The sequence below is a fragment of the Pelmatolapia mariae genome, linkage group LG17 (genome assembly GCF_036321145.2).
Source record: "Pelmatolapia mariae isolate MD_Pm_ZW linkage group LG17, Pm_UMD_F_2, whole genome shotgun sequence".
In the NCBI taxonomy this organism is placed as follows: Eukaryota; Metazoa; Chordata; class Actinopteri; order Cichliformes; family Cichlidae; genus Pelmatolapia; species Pelmatolapia mariae.
Genome location: NC_086242.1, coordinates 8,836,662 through 8,859,991, shown reverse-complemented (window position 1 = coordinate 8,859,991; position 23,330 = coordinate 8,836,662). Strand labels below are relative to the sequence as shown.

The 23,330-nt window shown below is 39.5% G+C and overlaps 2 protein-coding genes across 2 annotated transcripts in view; one reads left to right on the top strand and one right to left on the bottom strand.

Moving 5' to 3' along the window:
* Window positions 1–15,318, top strand: part of lrrc17 (leucine rich repeat containing 17) — a 28,848-nt gene extending 13,530 nt beyond the window's left edge. The window contains exons 4-5 of the mRNA XM_063501038.1: window positions 7,398–7,553; window positions 13,085–15,318. Coding sequence (XP_063357108.1) covers window positions 7,398–7,553; window positions 13,085–13,527 — 599 coding nt within the window. The 3' untranslated portion in view covers window positions 13,528–15,318. The remainder of the gene's footprint in view (window positions 1–7,397; window positions 7,554–13,084) is intronic.
* Window positions 15,319–17,409: 2,091 nt separating this feature from the next.
* On the bottom strand, window positions 17,410–20,852 carry LOC134647112 (ras-related protein Rab-19-like). Its single transcript, XM_063501288.1, has 4 exons — window positions 20,658–20,852; window positions 18,497–18,680; window positions 17,684–17,787; window positions 17,410–17,601 (listed from the first exon to the last, which is right to left on the bottom strand). Exons 1-4 carry the CDS (start codon window positions 20,850–20,852, stop codon window positions 17,410–17,412), a joined length of 675 nt encoding a protein of 224 aa, XP_063357358.1.
* Window positions 20,853–23,330: the final 2,478 nt, after the last annotated feature.

Genomic DNA, 23,330 nt, shown 5'->3' with positions numbered 1-23,330 from the left:
TACAGTAAGACATTTGAATCTGTTCTTTATCTGAAGCATCATAAGGTTTCTCTGTTTCGCTCACAGGGTGAACATCCCATCCATCTCTCCACAACTTTCCTTTTTTATGCCCAGTAATGATTCCCCCCATCCTGCCTCTTTCTAAACCCCACCGCACCATAAAAGCTGTATGTGATGTGTGAATATTGCTTAATATAGTGCAGCTGTTGTGCATGACAGTTAATTCATGGTTTTGTGCTTTTGATTTGAAAGGATGCCCACGCTGCATATTTACTTTTCATTTTGTTCTTTTCCAGCACTTGTGTTTTCATTTAATAGTTGTATTAGCTGTGTGAAATCTAATCTAAGCATTACACTTACATGATTTCCCCCTAATCTTTTGTCTATTTGACAATCTAAGTGCTTAGAGTTTTCTTTGCTGTAATTCAGCCCAAATGTACTACTGTTGTAGTGTCTTGATGCATGCTCAATCATTCAGGTAAGAAAATCTCCAAATGCTGGATTCTGTTCATCTGGATGTAGCATTTCAGCGGAAGAAATGTCACTCATCCAAGTGACTTCTTCAGTCTCAACTGACTGCACGTTTCTCCAACCTTATAAAGAGTGTATTTGCATAATGACTGAAACTAGCACGACTGAGGTCAGTTTCTTGACTACTAATATGGAAATTGTCATGACCAACAACAACCACTGATCAAAGACCACTGATCAATGGCCATTCACACAGGGTTGTGGAATGGCTGCAATCACAGCATTGTAAGATGGCGAAAGATGTACCCTTAGGCCCCCTCCTTCAATTCAGAGATGGTCTTTCCCTTTTCCAGTAAACGGCCTCCTTGATTTCTTCAACTAACCTGTAGGTGTGAATAGAGTGTGGAGTCTTGGTCTGACGAGTTAGCTCTTCTGTGTTTTGCCATGCACTTCACCAGAGGTTGTGGGGTTTTCCCCGTTACTCTGTGGGGGACCAGATCCTTGGGGTGGACCAATTTTTGGCACAGAGTATTTGGTGTTTGAAAGCCACAGAGACACAGTGTCTCTGTGGCTTAAATACTAACAAATCTTAAATGCTGATATGTATGCGTTGGTTTATGTTACACATCAACTTTTGAATCTAAGTCTAAGAAGGCTAACTTGATGTGTTGGTCCACTGAGTTAACGTGACCAGTGAACTGTGGTACATCGTCAGATTTGATTTTCACCCAGGTGTCATCCACATACCTGAACCAATGACTTGATGGTGTTCCAGGGTAGGACAACAGAGCCCTCTTTTCCACTTCTTCCATGAACAAGTTGGCCACAGTGGGTGAAACTGGGGAACCCATTGCGCACCCATTTTTTTTGCCCATGTTTTTTTCTGTTTTTTGTACTGACCCGTTTTTGTGAAAAATGTGGAAAGAAGACAGTTCCAAAAGCAAACACACTTGGTCAGTGTTGAGAGTGGTCCTGTTGTTGAAGTTGAGGTCATTCTGTAATTTCTTACGAGCTGCGTCCACTGCTTCAGTGAATGGAACACAAGTAACGAAAGATGTAATAACATCCCTTCTCAACAAAATCTAATGTCTTCTGGATGTGGTGTTTAGAGCTGCCTACCAACGTGTTGAGGATTGAAGCCAGAAACTGAGATGTTATAGGTGAGGATGATGGGGAAGGAGTCAATACTTTGTAGAACCACCTTTTGCTGCAACTACAGCTGCCAGTCTTTTAGGGTATGTCTCTACAAGCTTTGCACATCTAGCGACTGAAATCCTTGCCCATTCTTCTTTGCAAAACAGCTCCAGCTCAGTCAGATTAGATGGACAGCGTTTGTGAACAGCAGTTTTCAGATCTTGCCACAGATTCTCGATTGGATTTAGATCTGGACTTTGACTGGGCCATTCTAACACATGGATATGTTTTGTTTTAAACCATTCCATTGTTGCCCTGGCTTTATGTTCAGGGTCGTTGTCCTGCTGGAAGGTGAACCTCCGCCCCAGTCTCAAGTCTTTTGCAGACTCCAAGAGGTTTTCTTCCAAGATTGCCCTGTATTTGGCTCCATCCATCTTCCCATCAACTCTGACCAGCTTCCCTGTCCCTGCTGAAGAGAAGCACCCCCAGAGCATGATGCTGCCACCACCATATTTGACAGTGGGGATGGTGTGTTCAGAGTGATGTGCAGTGTTAGTTTTTCACCACACATAGCGGTTTGCATTTTGGCCAAAAAGTTCCATTTTGGTCTCATCTGACCAGAGCACCTTTTTCCACATGTTTGCTGTGTCCCCCACATGGCTTGTGGCAAACTGCAAACGGGGCTTCTTATGGTTTTCTGTTAACAATGGCTTTCTTCTTGCCACTCTTCCATAAAGGCCAACTTTATGCAGTGCACGACTAATAGTTGTCCTATGAACAGATTCCCCCACCTGAGCTGTAGATTTCTGCAGCTCGTCCAGAGTCACCATGGGCCTCTTGGCTGCATTTCTGATCAGCGCTCTCCTTGTTCGGCCTGTGAGTTTAGGTGGACGGCCTTGTCTTGGTAGGTTTACAGTTGTGCCATACTCCTTCCATTTCTGAATGATCGCTTGAACAGTGCTCCGTGGGATGTTCAAGGCTTGAGAAATCTTTTTGTAGCCTAAGCCTGCTTTAAATTTCTCAATAACTTTATCCCTGACCTGTCTGGTGTGTTCTTTGGACTTCATGGTGTTGTTGCTCCCAATATTCTCTTAGACAACCTCTGAGGCCGTCACAGAGCAGCTGTATTTGTACTGACATTAGATTGCACACAGGTGCACTCTATTTAGTCATTAGCACTCATCAGGCAATGTCTATGGGCAACTGACTGCACTCAGACTAAAGGGGGCTGAATAATTACGCACACCCCACTTTGCAGTTATTTATTTGTAAAAAAATGTTTGGAATCATGTATGATTTTCGTTCCACTTCTCACGTGTACACCACTTTGTATTGGTCTTTCACGTGGAATTCCAATAAAATTGATTCATGTTTGTGGCTGTAATGACAAAATGTGGGAAAGTTCAAGGGGGCCGAATACTTTTGCAAGCCACTGTAATAAAAGGATAGAGTACAAATAGAAATGCACAATGTATCTCCAACTGCCACATCTGTAAGAAAAATAGACATACAACACCTGGAACACAAACTTTTGAAAATACACAGGTACATAAATCAACAATATACGTGTGTGTGTGTGTGTGTGTGTGTGTGTGTGTGTGTGTGTGTGTGTGTGTGAGTGTGTGTGTGAATGTGAGAGAGAGACAGAGACAGAGAGAGAGAGTGTCGAGTGTGAGTGTATGTATGTGTATGTGTCTTTGTCACGAATGTACTTGAAAATGATGGTGAGAAGCCACAAAAACGAAGCCCGGGAGCCAGAAGCAGACAGAGATGGATCAGGGAAAACCGGGCCACCCGCAGCCCCCAAGAGTACTGAAGACCTAAGGCCAAACATCTTCACCCAGCAGGAGAAGGAGGGATAAGTAGACACCTCCCCCCTCAGATTACACAGAGCACTGTGATTATATTGGCCACTGTGATTATATTGGTTTTAGGGCCATGGAGTGACGTTAATGCCCATTTATCTACAGTGTCTTAGTAAAGTCCTTGGCCACTGTTATAAGAACAGTTTGAGTTCTTTATATTTTGCTTCCAAGGACCCAGACTATCTTTTAGTTGTTAAAGTGCTCTTGAGCAATAGTTCTTCTGTGTTTTTCACGAGCTTTCAAGGTTTTCCTTTGGACATTGGCCGCTCATTTTTAGTCCAGTCTTGGTACGTGACCATTTTCAGAATGTCTGTCAGGCTACTCAACTCATAAAAAAAGCACCCAACTAGATGGATGAACCAGTGTTGTGTCTATGCATAACAGAAAACTTAACTACACTAGAGTATATAAAATATTCTAGTAAGCCCCATCACTTCTGATATTGTAAGATGTTATACATAATCCAGACGTGTTAAATGAGAGTAAAAATCTTCCATCTTTTAACAGTCCCCCCCGCCCAACATTATAAATCTCATGATGCTGCTCAGAAACCCAGTTTTATGTTCCTAGACATTGTTTTCAAAGCTGCTGTTACAGCCGGTAAATCATAGATTTCAGTGGTAACAAGTGCTGTGTAAAAACTTGGGACATTTGACATCTGAGTAGGCAGCACAAAAATGAGTCATTTGTATATGGTGACTCGGCTGCACATACACCCACACTCATAGCAGTGTTATAGCTCTCTATGGATCTCGTGGCTCACAGACAGCGGGCAGATCGTTAGCAGAAAAAAAAATGACCGTATTTTAGGTTGAGCAACAGTTGCTGTGGTTTCAAGGGTCCTGACTGCAATGTTAACTGTTTAACTTTTGGGAAACTTTTCTACTTTTTCACCCTGGGGTGAAACGGTCACAGAAGCAATCAATTTAGCATGGGAGGAGCACTGATTTGGTCACCGTAATGAATATAAAGTAAACAGAGTTACTAATAGGTTTTCCACTTTTTTACACTTAATAATAACCTCAACTCTGTTGCTAAGGGTTCTGAATAGACTAACATTCATTGCACTGCGTATTTGTGTTTCTTTCTCTGCCATGAAAACATTTTCGGTACATTTACAGTTTAACAAGTAAGGTGCATTTGACCTCACATGACATGTGGAACCGAGAAAGGCCCATCCTAATATATAAACTACTTTATTGCATCCTAGCGCAACACATAATACTGCCTAACATAAACATGTGAAGTAACCTTTTCCCCATCAAAAGTGGGGCGTGCTTCCAAAAAAGCCAAAAATGGCTGCTTCCTATTCACTATGCACAGTGGACCCCCTGTAATCACGTCAGCACTGTAAAAAATTAATGGCTTCTCTTTCTGCTGTCTAAACAGTAAAAAAAAGTTTTGCAACACATGCTCTGAGTGAGTTCAGTGTTTTTGCACAAATTGAATATTTGCTTTGCAGGAATGACTGCGGAAGCGCTTCATGATATTTTATGGAATCTGAAGCCAAGAAAGAAAAGAAAAACTCTCTGTCTACGGTCCTGTACTTCACTCCACATATCTATTTAAATCATCCAGAGTGCTAGCACATAAATAGTAGAGTGGGCTACACAGATAAATTTCCAGATTGATGCTCTGCACTCCTACTAAATAATGTAAATAGCTTCATTCTTTGTATTGAGACTGTGTAAATACTGCATTTACTCCCTGTGTTCCTGTGTTTAACTACTATTAGTTATACTAATACAGGAACCTCTATGCACTGCATTGGTGAGTGGCCACGTATATTACTGCAAAAAAGTTATTTAAAGTTGGCCTGTCGAAGTGAACCAGGTGATTCAACTTAGACTACAAATAATAGATTATGACATCTGCGAGAATATAAAAAAATATATATATTTATAATGGATTTTTTTAATAGATTGGGTTTCCAAAAAGGAAACATTTTCTCATGCAGCTATAAAGCATGAAGTCCTTTTAAAAAAAAAGAAAAGTCCAAGAGGTACAGCTGTTCACCGAACTAATGACTTCAGCAGATTCAGCGAGAGCCCAGTGCAGTGATAAATGACTTTCACATTTCCTGACATGCTGTCTCTCCTACTCCTTCTCTCCGTATCTTCCTTCATTCATCTGTCTCATCAGTAGAGCCATGTTAACAGATGTTAAAGCAGGAAAGTGCTTAACGCTTTATCTGCCATATCTGTGCCATGAAAAAAGTGACTCCTGATAAAAGCTTCCTGAAACTTCCTGAAAACACAATTATCTCCAGAAGGCTAATGCTAGAGAAAAAAAGAAGAAGAAGAAGCAAATCGGTCTCTGCTCACCCAACACCGTAGCTCAGCTTTTTGTTGAACTTTTATTAGCCAGAGGGAAACATGGACTTCTGGTCACAGACACTACTGTCACAGCTGAATACACAGTGTAGGCGTAGGTCTTTATTTATGGTAAAACACCGAAGACCACAGATGTATCTGTCTTTGCAATAGAGGATTTGCGTTTGGCTCGGAAAACTGAAGTCCGATTTCTCACAAGGGAATCAGGAAGTTTAAGTCTAATGTTAGAATGACCGCATTTCCCTTTCCTAAAAAGCTGCTTTGACAACATTTCAGACACATGTACACCTATTGGCAGGCTGGGATTCCCTTTAGGTTTTCCAGAAGAAAATTTCTCACCACATTGGACTGATAACATATGCTGGAATGCTCTCTGAAGACACTTTTTGCTTCCCTGCATCACATCACAAAACAATAATCATTACACTTCCTGAGTCTGTTGGCTACATCTGTGTGTGTCCTGCATGTGTGTGTGTTTTCTTGGAGTCTGTGATGATTAATGGCACCATGCCTTCATGATAAAACCAGCTACAACATCTGTGGCAGTAAAGAGTACTTGTCTAAAGACTGCAACATCTGCGCTATAAATGTGTCCATAAGCATACTTCTGATGCAGCCTGCGTAAATAAATACATTCAGGAAACGTCTTTGTATGCTTTGCCACACACATTTCATTCATGATCTTACTTACAAATCTACAAAAACTTGGCATTCCATACCAAAACAAAGCATTGTTTAATTATGTCTTAGGCCGCGCTTGCTGCCTTTGCACACTTATGTTTCCTCCCATCTGCAACTATTTTGCTTCAGAAACAATCAGCTATGATCCTTTTGATGATACAGGTTGCATGGGCCACCTAGTCTGTTTTAAACAGCGCTACAACGTGATTGGCACGGCAGATGGGACTTCCAATTTAAAAGATATTCATGATGTTGCCCACCATGACAGGTTCAACAAGTCTAATGACTCAGGGAACCACAAAGCCACAAAGTCTAATCTGTGAAGGCTTTGATCCAAAACCTCCAAAAGGTAAACTGTGATCAGAGAAACCTGCATCTACTTATTGTTAGTGCCAAACATACAGGTTTCAGCCTTTTATTTTCAGTGGTTTTGGACTGACAGCATCAAATCTTTATTTCACCTGCCCCATCACGGCAGGAGGAACATTCATAAAATCTACCTCCGGTGTGGGACTTTAATTCAAAACTCCAGAGAGGCTCTGTTATAGAGATTGCGATACGTAGGACGCACTGTTTAGTGCATTACTGACTTCAAAGACAAGTATGAGTGTGTGTGAGTGATGCTTCCAGTGTAAGCAGAAAAGAGATCCCTCTGGCAAATAAGTGAAATGTTGTAATACATGATGTCCCCTTTGACTCCATCTTGAAAATGTAAAAAGTTGCACACAACCTGCAAACCATCTTGAAGCCATAAAGATGCAGACATATTTCTGTCTGAGTTGAAGAGCCGGAAATGTTCACACCCTCTGTTCACATATCTTTTTTTGTGTGCACTGATGATAGTAAAAACTTTTGTCTTTCAGGTATCATGAAAGTTGAAGGCCTAATGTTTCTGAATTTTTTCTGTCTGCAGATTTGATTAGCATCCCACCTGACCTGCCATCTGACATAGTGAGGATGGATCTGTCCAACAACAAAATAAAACATCTCAAGCCAAAACATTTTGTGCTGTCCAAAGACCTCAAACTTCTCAACCTCAGCAGTAACAACCTGCACCATATAGACACAGGTAACAGAAGCACCGCTCACATATTCTCTCTCTCCCACTCACATGTGAATCTGAGCATTTGTATCTGGATATCCAAGTATTTTGTGTTGTCACAGCACAGAAAACAGACCCAACTGCACAACTCAGAGATAAGATAAATTCCATTTTTAAGGGTGGTTCAGTTCAACTGTATTTATATAGCAGCCAATCACAACAATCTCCTTAAGGTGTTTTATGCCAGGGATTAATAATAAAAAATAATTAAATACAGAGTGGTGTATAAACAAAGAGATTGAAAAGTGGTGAGTGAAGAGGAAATGCTCAGTACATCATGGGAAGCCTCAGCCGCTTAGGCCTATTGCAGCTTTTCACAGGAGCTTTTGCGGGATTCGGGGTCACCTGATGCCCTAACTACACTGCCTGGCTTGGATTTAACTAAGCAAATAGGTACAAGCCTCCTATTGGACAATTACTGCATGGGCGATTATCTTTCAGCTGGCAACAACTTATTTAACCCCAACTGGTACAATGAGTTCTTTCTCATTTCATAAACAACCACGTCGAAAGACACATCTCATGATCGTGGAAAAGATGTTAGTGTGTTTGAGAAGGGTTAAATCATTGGCACCCATCAAGCTGAGAAAACATCTAAGGAGATTGCAGAAACTACTAAAATTGGGTTAAGAACTGTCTAGTGCATTATGGAAGGATACAGGGGACCCATCATCTTTGAGGTAGAAATGTGGCCGGAAAAAAATCCTGAATTATTGTGATCGGCGATTTGGTGAAATCAAATCGAAAAAAAAAAAAAAAGTCGAACTCAGAGCTATGTTTAATAGTAAACATGCACAATGTGAAGGGAACTCAAGGGATTGGGACTGAACAGCTGTGTAGCCATAAGAAAACCACTAATCAGTTAGGCAAACCAGGAAAAATGGCTTCAATTTACTAGGGAGCCTAACGATTGGACTCTGGAGCAATGGAAGAAGGTCATGTGGTCTGATGAGTCTAGATTTACCCTGTTCCAGAGTGATGGGCGCATCAGGATTCGAAGTGAGGCAGATGAAATGATCCACCCATCATGCCTAGTGCCTACTGTACAAGCCTGTGGGGGGCCGTGCTATGATCTGGGGTTGCTGCAGTTGGTCAGGTCTAGGTTCAGCAACAGTATGTGCTCCAAGAAGGAGGTCTGACTATAGTGAATGACAAGGTTTTCTTCCCTGATGGCATGGACATGTTCCAAGATGACAATGCCAGGATTCATAAGGCTCAAACTGTGAAATAGAGTTTTTGGGAGCATGAGACATCATTTTCACACATGGATTAGCCACCACAGAGTCCAGACCTTAACCCCATTGAGAGTTTTTGGGATGTGCTGGAGAAGGCTTTGCGCAGCAGTCAGTCTCTACCATCAGTGCAAGTTCTTGGTGAAAAATTAATGCACTGGATGGAAATAAATCTTGTGACATTGCAGAAGCTTACCGAAACAATGCCACAGCGAATGCGTGCCGTAATCAAAGCTAAAGGCGGTCCAATGAAATATTAGAGTGTGTGACCTTTTTTATGGTGGAGACATTTTTTTGGCCAGACAGTGTATATGCTTTATCAAGAATGAAAGTTTTAAGTTTAATCTTAAAAGTAACCAAGAAAGTTGCCAGTGATACAGTGATAACAGGATGTATCAAGGTATCAACACATCCCCATTTTGTTGTACTAATGACTAAGAGTAAGACCCTGTGACGCAATTTGTTACAAATCATAGTCGATTGAGAACCGGATGATCTGAAAGTTGTTAGAGACGGGGATAATTGTGAAACAATTAACCAAAACAGAGGGTAATCCTAGATTAAAAAACATTTTACCATACCCATGATATCATATAGATGCTTCTAGCTGTTGAGAAAGTGTTTTTTAATCAACAATATAAATCAAAAGTTGAAAGTTTGAACTTTTACTTCTGCTATTTGCCAGACAGACGTACTTGTGGAATGGCTGCATTCACTAGCGATAACTTGATAGCATTCTTAGCAATATTTTGAGTCCTGCATCAAAAGATTTTAAAAATAACTCAAACAATATTTGTAGGCTTTTCCTAAAATAAGATTTAAAAAGTGTTTTCCTCTAACTTGCATTTACTACGCATCATTAATGACTAAGACCATGCAATTTCATATTTTAGTTACAATAAGCCAAGAAAAACAATAATTATACTTGACTACATTTTTGTAATGATAACAAGCAGAAATTCTGGCTACTCCTTGAGGGCAGGGGCAGGACAACCTTCCTCTTTGCCTACAGATTCTCCCACAGTTTTCTATTCAGGAATGTCTTATAATGTCCCACTAGAGGATTAAACTCCTTGAGCACATTGTGATATTTCACTTTTTTTTCTCAAGAAATACTGCACAATTATTATTTTTTTTAATTTAAAATTTATTGAGATGAACCTGAGAAAGAAGCACGTGTGCCACTCACAGGGAAAACAGATATCTGTGATTTATTAGAAAGATGTTGTTTATCACCTCATCTCTAAGCCTCACTGGCTTGTGCTCGGGGTTCATTTCGAGGACATCCAAGTCAATCAAGATGTGACATATTTAAAATTGTGAACAGGTTCATGCTACACACTGGGGAAAATGTGGCTAGAAACTGCAGTGCAAGCAAAATGATTGAATGTGCAATGAACTTGCAATCTCATTACCTTTGAAATGGCTGTTTTGAAGACAGGGACCAGGTCTGTGACCACTCGCAGTTAGCTGTTATCTTCAAAGCAACTCAAGCAAGTCAAGGCAGCAATAAAATGGCAATAAGACGGAAAAAGTCTGCTGTCAGTTTCTGATTAAATTAAGTCAAGTTGCCATTTACATATAATAGTTGCTGCAGGACAGCAATTTAACTGCAAAATTACATAGCTGCTTGTCAACCTTGCTTTTATATTGCAATAACTGGTAGGCAGGGATCTGAGATGAGTCCCATGTTGCAAAGAGTGACGTTTTAGATGAATTCTGCTCATCGATTCAGACTGACTGCAAAGTGTTGGAAATCTGTCTGTATTTATAAATTAATTGGCAAACCTTCACCAAAATGTCTAAGAGTGCTTACAGATTTTATGGAGACAGGTAGCCTCCCACCAGGTGACCTGTTTAGCCAACTAAAATGGTCATCCACACATTGAAGGTTGTTGCATGCTCAACCACTGGGCAACCAACCACTACAACTACACGCAACTGGCCTCAAGAGGCAAAAAATTGCAATGTAGTTTACTTAACTGCATTGTGACTGATTTATTAGAAAGTTCCCAAATCCTTTCCTTACTTCAGAGGCACATAAGTACTTCTTTCCTTGTTTATTTCAGCAGTTCCCAAAGTAATGTAAAATTACCCAACAGTTCATGAGAAAAAAAAGCAGTTTTTATGGGAATATGTAATATTGGACATGAAGTGCTAAGTAGAGATTAAAGGGAGGGTTCTGACTATTTTAAAAAAATAAATACAAATGTAGGTTTCAGAGGTCAATCTTATTACACTAGATGAGAAGGTATTCGGAATACAAATTCGACCTCAGAAATAGAGGAGTACCATTAAAAAGTGCAAATTCATTAATCTCACCGAGCTAATTATGTGCGACTCCATCCCTTTCCTGGCCAAGAGGGAAATTCAAAAAGCTTCATTATCCTGCAACGGCACATGCAAACAATCTACTGTAGCTCACCCCACTGTGTCAAAAATTCTCTGGAAACTCAAACAGAAATTCAGTGACATGTGGTTTAAATCCCCAAACCCTCTTTTTAATCATGTCCACATTCAGAGTATATTAAAAAGAAAAAGTTGTTTATTTATGCTTTTCATGGGAAGGGTGGCCAGAGAGAAAAGAAACATGAATGAAAATGCAACATAAAAAAAATCTGGCACATTGCATCAGTGTTCTCTTATTTGTGTTATTTTTTTCATGGAAGGCTTTGGCCAATTGTTTTGGCAGATTGTTGTGGTTTTTCTAGGCTAGGCAAAACCCCAGAATAGACAAAGCAGTAATTTGATGGTTACAGGATAATGCAGTGTACTTAAAGCCTAATTTTCCTAATTTTCCTCAGACTAATAACTTTATATCTTAGAAAATGTAAAAGGAAAGGGTCCCACCCAAGGTAAAATAAATAAATAAATAAATAAAAGTTCGTAATAGTCTTTAACTAAGTCAGTTTATCCAGCTGGCATTATTTCTGTGTTACTGCAAGTGAAGTTTCAGTGACCGGATCGCGACTGTAAGTTTAGATGCTTAGATTAGGATCTCTTGAAGAGCATGGAAGAAAAGGTAAGTGTCCCTAATAAACAGTTTAGCCTTTAGGAAATATGCTTCAGACTTTCTGGCAAAGTTGGATGAAAGGATTCGTGTATTTCAGTTCCTGGGAAAGTAGCATGAATGTGGTCATTGTGGCTCCAACAAGCACATGAATAGTATCCAATTTGGGAGAGCCTCAAGCCTCATGAGTCCAGAGATAAGACATGGGAGGAGGAGGTGAAACAAGAGCATCCCTGCCCCCTTTATTACACTTCCTTCCTCTGCTATAGTTTCCTCTGTCTGTGTTGTTCTTGGAGTTGAATGTTCATAAAGCTAATATAGACACTGAAAGAATCTCAACACCCAACCAAACCAAAAAAAACTTTTTCAGTCTTCCTTTTCAAGTTCCCAATGCCATCAATTCCCTCCTTCTTAGTTCTCTACCTCCATACGTTCCTCCTCCTGTTTTCTATTCCCCCCCCCCCCCTTTTCCGCTTTGTAAAGATCAAAGCCTGGCCAAAGGCTGGAGAGCGTGAAATGGTCTTTGCTGTCCCATTACTCCCACTGAGAATGCATCCATGGGCATGCACGTGCACACATTAGAAAATCAGACAGCTAACAGTGACTGGAAACATTTGAGAATGTCAGCAGTCACCTTTTAACTCAAAATGTTTGATTTTGCGTGTCATGAAGCCCAGCTGAAACCCAGTGTCTATACAGGGAAACTGGCCTTGGCAGCTTATACTGAAAGGTTTTAGAGCAACGTATGCTCCTATTCAGATGGCATCTTTTTCAGGTCTTGCATATTTTAACACAAGGCTAAACTTCATACGTCATGAATGGAATCAGCCTTTCACCAATTGAAAAAATTTGGCACAGCATGAAACCAAAAATGTGACCTAGAAGACCTAGGTTTGTTGATAAGCTAGAAAAAAGCTAGAAAAAAAAGTTTATTAGGTTTGCAAAGCATTGCAAGCAAATCATTGCGTTGTTTTGCACCTTTTATGGAACTTGGTTATAAAAAGACTTGATTACTTGATTATTCTTAAAGATAATCAATCAGTCAATCACAATGAATTAAAACGGTCCAAAAGCCAAAAAATATGTCAAAGACTGTGAGAAACTGTGGTAGAGTTTAAACTGTGGCAATTTCTTTGTGTGTATTTTTGTTCCTTTTTAGTCATTTTATTCTCTGTTGAGTCTTAAATGGCTCTTTAAACCTCATGAATGCCAACAGAATGCTAACTAATTTATTTTGCACTTTTCCCTGCTCCCAGCTGCATTTGCAGGACTGCTGTACCTCCGTGAGCTTGACCTCTCCAACAACAGTCTCCAATACTTCCAGTACAGTGTACTAGAGGACCTCTACTTCCTACGGAAGCTCTCACTGGACAACAACCCGTGGTTCTGCGACTACAACATCCACTACCTAAATTACTGGCTCAAGCACCATCCTGGCGTCCATCACACTGGCTTGATCTGCTCAGAGCCGCCGGAGTTCAAGGGCTGGCGTGTCGCGGATTACGTGAAGACCTACAACGGGGAATGTCCTGTAGATAAACAAACAGAAGGGACAGATACAGGACAGGGGGCACAAGAACAGTCAGAAAATGATGCACAGAAGCCAGGGATGGACAATAGTGATGGACAGGGTGCAAATCTTCCACAACACCTGAAAAAGGCTGCACCAAACAAATTTAAAATCATCAGGCTGAGCTAAAATGCAGACGGCTCAGAGGACTGGTACAATAAGATTGAAATGGATGTCTGAGAACAAGCTGAACAATGGCTTAATAAAAGGAGGAACTGTGTTTTGTGGTAAAATCCATTACGTAGGCTTTTAGGGATAAAGCTTCCCTGTTTTGTATGGGTTGCAGAAACACCTAACATCGACTTGGAGTTTATTTTTTGTTTATCACTTTTCTCTCTTACAGTAATTTTAATTTTGACTTCAGGATATACTTTTTTTTCTTCTAAAAAGTAGTTTTTGGTCTTTTGGTATTTTTGTCTACTTGTTTTCAGGAAATAAAATTTGTTGTTTTTTGTATTGTTTTTTTCTGAAAATGTGTTTTACTATGTGATCGAAAATTTCCAGATACATTGCAAGTAATGCGTCAAGGATCACAAATGATTTTTGCTAAAGTGTTCCATATTCCATATCATTAGCTGCTTATGGTGGGGGGCGCTGGAGCCCATTTCAGCTGAAATTGTGCAAGAGGCACTGTGCACCCTGGACATTTCACCAGTTCAATTAACGAATGTCTTTGTGAAGAAACACACACAGGCACAGAGAGGGTATCTAAACACCACATAGAAACTCCCAACACGATAAGAAGGTTCTTGCTGTTTACTGATCACCACCGGAGACTCCCAAGCAATGAAAAATTATCCATACAGTGTAATACTGATCAATTTAAAAGGTACCCAAGAAGCTTAAATTTATAATGTATTTTTCATGTATTTTTTTTTCTTAAATACATAACATATTGAGTCCCAAAACGAACCTAATACAATTTAATGTTCGTTTTTTTTTTTCAAGGACAAGGCACATTAATCACCATTAGTATAAATGTGCTATTTTTTGCCAAATGGCTCATTTTGAGTTGCTGTTCCTGGGCCAGATGTTAAATTATCCATTAAAGGGCTATAAAACATAAAAGAACACAATTAAAGGCCATTAGAAAATAGAGGAAGGAAAAAATTTAATAAAACAGGGTCAAAACTTGAGAGAATGGAGCAGGTAGCATGGAAACAATGCTGTGCAAAAGTCTAGGAAAATGGGAAATGTGTGTTTGCAGAAGCCAAGCAAGCTTTAAAGTCAGTATTTAGTGTGACCACTGTTATTCTTCAACACACCCTGAACTCTTATAGGAAAAATTCTTGAATTCATAATTCCATCAATTTAGGCAAGATCTCCTATACCACTGAAATGCAGCCCCAAACCATCACCGAGCCTCCACAGTGTTTTATAGATGGCTGTAGACACCCCTTTCCTTCATTTCTCTGTGTATAGTGATTATTTGAGGCAGAAATTTCAAATTTGGAATTATCCCTCCATAAGATCTGTTTCCAGTGATCTGCAGTTCAGTGCTTGTGTAATTTGGCATACCTCAGCTTTTTCTTCCTGTTTCCCTTTCCTAAGAAAGGATTCTTGACAGCCATCCTTCCACTGAGACCATGTGAACTGAGGCTTCAGTGAAAAGCAGATGGATCAACTGAAGGTCCAGATCCACCTCTCAGGTCCCTTGTTAGGTCTTTACTGGACTCTTTTTTTTATTTCTTAAGGGCATGGCTGTCAGATACTGTTCATCTGCTGTAGATAGTTTTTTTTACACCTACCACTTTGTTTCTCCCCAGTTGTCTAATTTCATGGTTTTTGGCTTTGGGAATCTCCTTATTATTGCAAAATTACAATTTTATGCCTGTTGATCTGTGTTATCCTTGGATTTTTTTCCTGGATTCACCCAAAGAAATGGGAACAAATGTGTTTGTGATAAAGCCTGCTAGTAACAAAGTGAAGTAAAGATATGTAATTTTAAAACTTGTTCTTTGCTAAGTTGTCTGTTGCACATAGACACAACACTGGTTTGCCCTTAAACCTAGATGCCTTTTTAAGCTTGAATCATTCATAGGTCTGTGTTAAATGGCTTGACATAAAAAAAAAACACTTTTCTAGTGAGAAACAAGGACTGGATTGAAAATGAGTGGAAAAAGTACCACTTTAAAATATGGCTTTTAAAAGTCTGGTTCCTTTGAGACAAAATATAAAGAATTGATGAGTGGCTCAAGACTTTTGCTCAGTACTGTATATAACATAAAAAGGAGTCTGGAACAAACAGCACAGTCAGTTAAACCATAATGACATAACAGTCCATTACATTACAGATGACAAAGATTAAGCTAACTAATCAGACAAAACTGACTAAAAGGAAAGGAAGTGAGCACCGATGATGGCAATCTAACTGTTATTAAACCAGGCTGCGTGCAAAGAAATGATAATCCAAGCAATAATTCATTCTTAAGGAATAACTCACAGACTGGATCAAGGAGAAAAAAAATACAAAACTAACATGAATTTATAATTTGTTGCTTGTCAGATGCAGCACAATGTTACTGATAAGGGACCAGGCTACACCTGGATGGTCTTTTTAAGCACTGGATAACCAAAACAACAAACACTGATGATCAGCATAGCATTTGTTACATTGCTTCAAGGCTGGTGTTTCAGCGAGGTCTGCCAACTTTGCATCCTGGTTTTGACCCTGTCAGCTATGTTTAGAGGAAGTAGTCTTGGCGTGGTTCTGCCTTTAGGCTAATGAGACTCTTTCCTGCCTCCTGGTTTTCATATAAACTTGGTTAATTGTTTTTTAGTGCACTGACAGATGTTCCAAATAACCTTAGTCTTTAAGTCAGTGAACAATCAGCCTACCTTATGCACAACGTGTAACAGCACAGTGCCATCTTGTGTTAACTCATAAGGAAGGCACCCATTCAGTACTCTTCAGCCCAGCCCTTCTCAGGAAAGTTCCCCTATAAACGGATGGCAACTTAAAAGCAAGTATGAATTACTGTATGAACTGTGAACTATATTAATTTCTGGCAAATGTGGCCTTCATAGTCTCAGGATCCCCCTCATTAACACACTAAAAATAAGGACATATCTTGAAAAAAAAAACAACCTTCAGAAAATTTCACAAGCGCAGACCATGGTGCATTAAAGGCAGTTTCATTTTTTTCACAAGCATTAAAGCACAACAAAGCGCAACCTGTCACAGACATTTATAAGCATGTAAGATATCATTATCCATGTATCTTTTGTATCTTAGAAAAAAACAAGGGCTTAAAAATGACATTATTCACAGTGTTTTGGCTCATAGCAGACCCCCCTCTGGACTTTTTCAAACACACTGCAGCAGCAGAGGATCACAGCTCATTACAGAGACAACACAAGAGGTCACTTGGGTGAAATACTCAGTCCTCTGAAAGCATTTAGTAACAACATCTAATTGTCTTTCACTGGCTTTTCAAAAACTCTATAAAGGCACAAAGAAAAAAGAAAAAGAAAGAAAGAAAGAAAATTGGGCCTTTTTTGTGTTTAACTGATTGCACATTTGTTCCCAGTAGGTGTGATTGTAACTTGTAAAAACCAGCCATAATAGCCCTTCAGTTTATAAATGAATTGCTGGATTCATTTTAAGTAGCCTCATGACCTCTTGTGGAAATAAAATGGCATTAAATGGGAGACAAAAGCAGTCCAAGTAATGGTTGACATGAATGAGAAAGGTTTACTGGAACTTTCCCACAACACTGATTATTCCCATCACCACTCTGTTATTCTCTAAATGAAAAGACTGGTCAACTATTTTTCAGGTCAGGTAAGTCATAAAAAAAGTACACTGGTTGTTTTCTTGCTTGTTTTTTTAAGGCAATTATTTTCTGATAATTGCCTGAATCCCCTCGATGCATATATTGTTGAATGTTCTTGAGCCTGTGCTCGCCCTTATTCCCACAGTGATGTATCTCCTTCAGTTCTTCAGCTCCATCTTTCTCTTGCTGCCAACATCCAACGTCGGTCCCTTTTCTTGTCCTGTCTGCATTTGTATCAGCAACACGATTTTTTTTCTGGTGTGTGTGTGTTGGCACTTATGGTGCCGTTGATTGGCCGAGAGTTGGCTCGCAGCAGAACTCGAGGCGTGTCCTTGCTCTCGAAGTCTTCGGGCTGCACGTTAAGGCCGTTACGAGACAGCAGCTCTCTGGCCATCAGCATGAAGGCTTCGTCCACATTCTGACTATCCTAGAAAAATATAAAAAAGCTCTATATAACAAGTATCATCAGCATTAAATGGTCACATCTATTTATTATATGCGTGTATTACCTTTGCAGATGTTTCTAGAGCAGCCAAAATGCCTTTTTGTTTTGCCAGATTGCAGGCTTCTTGAAACTGAACCTCTCGTTCCTGCTCCAGGTCACATTTATTACCTAAATGTAGAGAATAAGGAAGCTAAGTGATGTATACACAGTGACACAGGTTCTGTTAATATTACCTTGCACCCAATTTACATAATAAAGTCAAACTCTACTGGTGTCGATACAGTACTGTGAGCAGTAAAACATGTTAATTTTAAAATGTAGTAAGCAGCAGCAAGACTCCCATGTAAAACAAATCAGGCTTAATTGACTAAAGATAGGGCATTAAGCTAGAAAGACCAAAAACAGAGGTGGCTGGGTTGCAAAGTGGCTTGCAGATCGCAGGAACAGACTAAAGTTGTTGTTGAAAATGATACAATTGTATATTTTGCATAAGCAGGCCATGCTAACTACAATATTTTTTGGTATGATTTTCATTTAAAAACAAAAGTGCATTTCTTCAGTCAAAGCATACTACTCACCAAGCAGCATTCACTTATTTACACGACTGATGCATCCCACCAGTTTTTGGGGGGAATTGGGAAAGACATTCATGATTCAGCCACTGAACATCTGTGTGAACAAGCCTTTCAAACTCCTTAGCCACAGCACATGAGAACGTTTTCACAGTAATCTGTGTAAAAACTGCCAGGAGAAGACGCTTTTTCTCATTTAAAGGCTATTGTAATCAAATTCCCGGTATTCATTAGGGCTAACGGCATACCAGAAAATCTTCATTTCCTAAATGCTTTCAGTCGTTATCAGTCCTGTCAGCACTCACCTATGAGGACGAGAACCACATTGGCTGCACCATATAGCTCCACCTCTTTTATCCAGTGCTTCACTGAGTCAAAAGTTGAACGCCGTGTGATGTCATAGGCAATCACCGCGCCGTGAGCGCTGCGGTAGTAGCTCTGGGTGATCGTACGAAATCTTTCCTGACCTGCTGTGTCCCATACTTGCATCTGCAACAATAAATCATATTTAAGAAATTACAGGAGGATGGTATCATAGTAAAGTAAAGAGTATTATTACTATATCGAGACAATCATTTCTGGATTAAGGTTTTTGTTCTCAGTGCTCTGTATGAGTGAAGTACTTACTCCAAATAACGGTATCAGGATTTTGGAACATGAAAATTCCCACCTAATGCAAGGCAGCTCAGCGGATACAGATATTAATCTTTCAAAATGTGATATGGAGTGCCCCACAACACGAGTGCTATCTGGACCACCCACCTACACACATAAATGCTCACACAGTTGAGCACTCATTAGTCTTCCCCTGAAGAACAGTCCCCGAGGACCAGACAGACCTTGTTAGTGTGGTAACAACTGTCATAGTAACAAACGAGACTCACCAACCCCACCCCATTTGTTTTAATGCTATGTGATGGTTACACCTAATGCAGATTATAGACATGTGCTCAGATCTTTTTTGAGCATGAACTTCTACATGCATATGATGCTGATCAATATAAATCTGCAATGCCTTTAAAACAGGCTAATGACTCTTTTATGTAGATGTGAACGGCCTTGTTTTGTGACTAAGTAACTCCTTGTAGGGGCTTTCAAATACATGCTTTTCTGCCTTAATGAACATCATATGAAAAGTCTACCATTTCAATAACAGAAGAACCCAACAAAATAATTTATAAGAAATTAATTATAAGTTCCTATTGGTCCATACAACTGTGATATAACTTCTGATCACCAAGATATCCAGATATTTTTAATACCAATAGTCTGAATTATGAGGTCTCAGGCTTGCAAAATTAGATGGTTCTGTAAGACTACTTATGAACTGATTGAATCTTTAAGATGATCCTACACTGTGATTTGCGGATGCTTAAAAACAGACAGGCTAAAGTGAAAAATAGAAAGTTTTCAGAAGATTTAATGCAGCTGAAATGATACCAGTTAACACAGAATCATTAAACATCCACAGTTGAAACTCGCCATTTGAAGTTGGACTACTTCCCTTTGCGTGCTTGTTTTTAGAAATAGTTCACATCATTGCTCTGGTAATACTTCAGTATTTGTAGTGCGGATAGTTGTAATATTTCCCCTAGCTTTAAAAAGATGATCTATTAGTTAAGGAGAGAATGCATGCCATGGCTTTATATCATGCAACCATCTGTTTGTCAGCCAAACACTGCAGTTACTGTATTTGTGTGTTTGTCTTGAATGACATACTGTTTCTTCCCCTGTGATTGATGAAGTTAGCAATTAGGGGAACAAAAAGGAGGCATTAAAAAGCCACACTACCATGTCTGTGTTTACTGATCAGTGCAGATAGTGAATGAACATGTATTATACATAAGCCACAACTTAACTGTATGAATAAGGAGCTAGATGTATTTATCCAAGTAGGCATTCAGACCAGAAGTATATCACAGCAATCATGATCCACCCAAACAATTAGTTCCTTTTTTTGTGTGTAATGACAGCACAGAGAAGTTTATTTTTACTCATACAAAAGGTCAAGCAGAGAAACCTGAACTACAGGTCCTTCGTGTGAGTGGCTGGCGTGACCCGTTTACAACTCAGCATACAGTAACTCGCACTGTAACCGAACGACTCCCCATTGTTATGTCATTTACTGAGAAACTGAGAGAAGTTAATCACATCTGCACATTTAAAAGAACTATTGTTCCATTCATCCAGGTTCCTCCATGTTCCTCACTCCTCATGACATGAGCAGACCTGTCCTAAATGATATATTTAATCTAATCAACAGCATATGGACCGGGTAAAGTGACGTAAAATGGATGTATTAACTAGTACATTAACTAGTAAGCTAGAAACTTAACTTGGATTTTTTTAGCCTAACTTAATCCTCAGAAAAGGAAAAACCCAAACTCTCTCCCACACACGCTACCAACTGCCTTTCACACACACACACACACACACGCAGAGACACGCACATTACGGGGAACTCACCTTCACCTTCTTCCCCTCAATGTTCAGTGTCCGTACAGTGAAATCTACTCCGATGGTGTTCTGCTGTTTCTCTGAGAAAATCCCAGACTTGAAATTCTGAATCACGCAGGTCTTCCCCACGTTTGAGTCTCCAATAAGGATTAACTTAAACAGGAAGTCAAAAGTATCATCATGTTCAGGTGCTGGCATCTCCATGATGAAGTCACAGCGGAGTGTGTGTCTTTTCCTGGGAATAAATGGAAGGAAATGAGCCCTCCAGTACTGTAGATCGCTAGGAATGGGTTTTCTTTGAGGGTAAGAGATGCTGGGTTATCTTTGAATTTGAATCAAGACTCAGTCACAAGAAAGAATATGGATATCAAACTTGTGGTGTGTTTCAACAGGGAACTACTGAAAAAATGCCTTGGCTCCTTCTTCTTCTAACAAAATCTACAGTTGGTAAGCAACTAGATTTCCATCAGCAGAGTAGGTTTAGGTAAATATGGCCTGCAAAACCAGTTTAAGGCTGGTGGAAGGTTTGTCAAGATAGAGAGCAGTTCAAAGGTTAAAAAAGCTTCAGACAATCCATCCAGTCATTCAAAAATGTTTCCTAATAAGTCTGCATTTCTTCTGCTTTTAGTTCAGTCTGCCCCTCTTGTGTTCTTTCAAACAAAACCGTCTGAGTTCTGCTTTTCTTTTCAGCTCCTTCTCAGGTGTTGACCCACTTTTTAGCCCCCAGTAAAAAACAGCACAAACACGCATCCCGGCCTGTTGCCCCTTTGCACAGGTTCTGGCTGTCGCAGCAAAGGAGAGATTCCTCAAAATAAGAATTTTTAAAGATGTGTGTCCGTAATCCAGGTTGTCTAATCCACCTGCTGCTCTTTCACACACGTGTCACTGTGTTTCCTCCACCTGACTCTCTCCCTCCCTTTTATTTTCTTCCCTCACCAGTTCTTCCTGTTTTCTTTTTCGCTGTTTAGATCACCTGTCGTAACAATAGAAACCTGCTCTACCTGCTTTTCGCAAGTAACCCAGCCCAGCATCATTGTTGGATCCTGGGAAATGGAGTCTGTTGACCACCTACACACACAATATGTCTGCTGAAAATCAGAGAATATTACATTATTGAAACTAAGCATATTTGTTTAAGTATTATACTTGAATTCAAAGCTAGTTACATTTTAGGCGCATATGGTGATGGGAAAGAGAAAGTGCACTCTGTCACTTTTAAGATTTTGCATATTAGGACATAGTAAAAATTTCGGCCTTACTAGTTTCTAAAAATTTTTTAGGAAAAACTAAACAAAAATCCAAGAAATGTGTGAAAAACTGAGAATATTTAATTATTCAGTAGCTTGAAGCACCAACTTTAGTAGGAATTACTGTGACTTTGTCAGCCTTCGTCCCAATTCGTTTTACTGTATAAGTTTCAGTTCACTAATTTATGCACAGCTCTCTTAAGGTCTCACCTTAAGAGAGGTTGAGGTAGAAGCTTTGACTTCGACTGGGACATTGCAGCACCCTTTTCAGCCATTCTGTTGTAGATTTGATGCTGTGCTTGGAATCATGGTCATGTTGCATGACCCCTTTTCAGCCAAGCTTTAGCCATCAGATGAATGTCCTCATGTACATCAATGTACATCAGATGAATCTGACTGTAGAACACTTAGATGCACAGAGGAGTTCATATTCAACTCAGTGGCTGCAAAATAGGTCCACAGGTGTACTCCCAATGTGTACTTTCAAAAACTGCATCTGCAATTTACTTTCATTTTTGTTCAATAAATAATGACATGGTGTAATGCCATGTAATGCCATGTTCATCTCAGTCTGTATTTTCATAATTAAAGACTACAAAAAACGACCATTTAAGGACCACATAACTTTGTATTGTATCCTAACACATAAAATCTTAGAAGTCATAGAGGGTGTACTTTCGTTTTGTCATTTTTTAGGTGAAATACAGCATTTTTGTACATTTTGCTGTTGCATGTGAATGCACAGAGTAGTGGGAAGCATTCTGTTCTGTTCAACAGCTCAATCTAAAAGCATGTACCACTATATATATATATATATATATATTTATAATGTTATTCCTCTACCCCCCCCCCCCCCCCCCTTTTTTTTTGCACATGTTGAGGAGCGTGTCAGGATACATTTCACTGTGTGTTATACTTGTATAACTATGCATGTGACAAATAAAGAACCTTGAACCTTGAACCTTGTAAGAGGCTTTTTATATGATTATCGCTGCGAAGTCTTGATTTAAAAAAAGCTATAGCTAAAACTAAACTGTATTTTAAATTTTAAATAAATACATCTTACAATGCATAATATTCTCTATGTGCATAATCCAAAACTACCTGTAAGCTATGTTAGCCCATTAGAATGGCTCGTTGCAGGTTAACAAATCAGCAAATAAAGCAAATACACAATTGCAAGCACACATTATGAATCATGTGTATGCAAATATTAGTTATGATTATTAAGCTAAGAGGGTGTTTAAACCTTAAACCATCCCTTTAAAAATATATATACATTTCTATGCCTATATGGATTCAGCAAACCTGTCACATTGTAGTTAGACATGCACAGATTAACATCTGACGGCTCGAATAAATTAGCCTGTCTTACTGAGTTTTGTTCAGAGGATATGAGCGCTTCCTTGATGCTAGCTGTGGCCATGTGGCAAGA

Bases quoted from the DNA above. Each gene is read 5' to 3' on its own strand.
- LOC134647112 (XM_063501288.1), bottom strand. From the start codon at position 20,852: ATGGAGATGCCAGCACCTGAACATGATGATACTTTTGACTTCCTGTTT. The intron at 18,681-20,657 runs GTGAGTTCCCCG...TTATTGTTGCAG, and splicing joins TTGAGGGGAAGAAGGTGAAG to ATGCAAGTATGGGACACAGC. The intron at 17,788-18,496 runs GTGAGTGCTGAC...CTCTACATTTAG, and splicing joins TGTGGTTCTCGTCCTCATAG to GTAATAAATGTGACCTGGAG.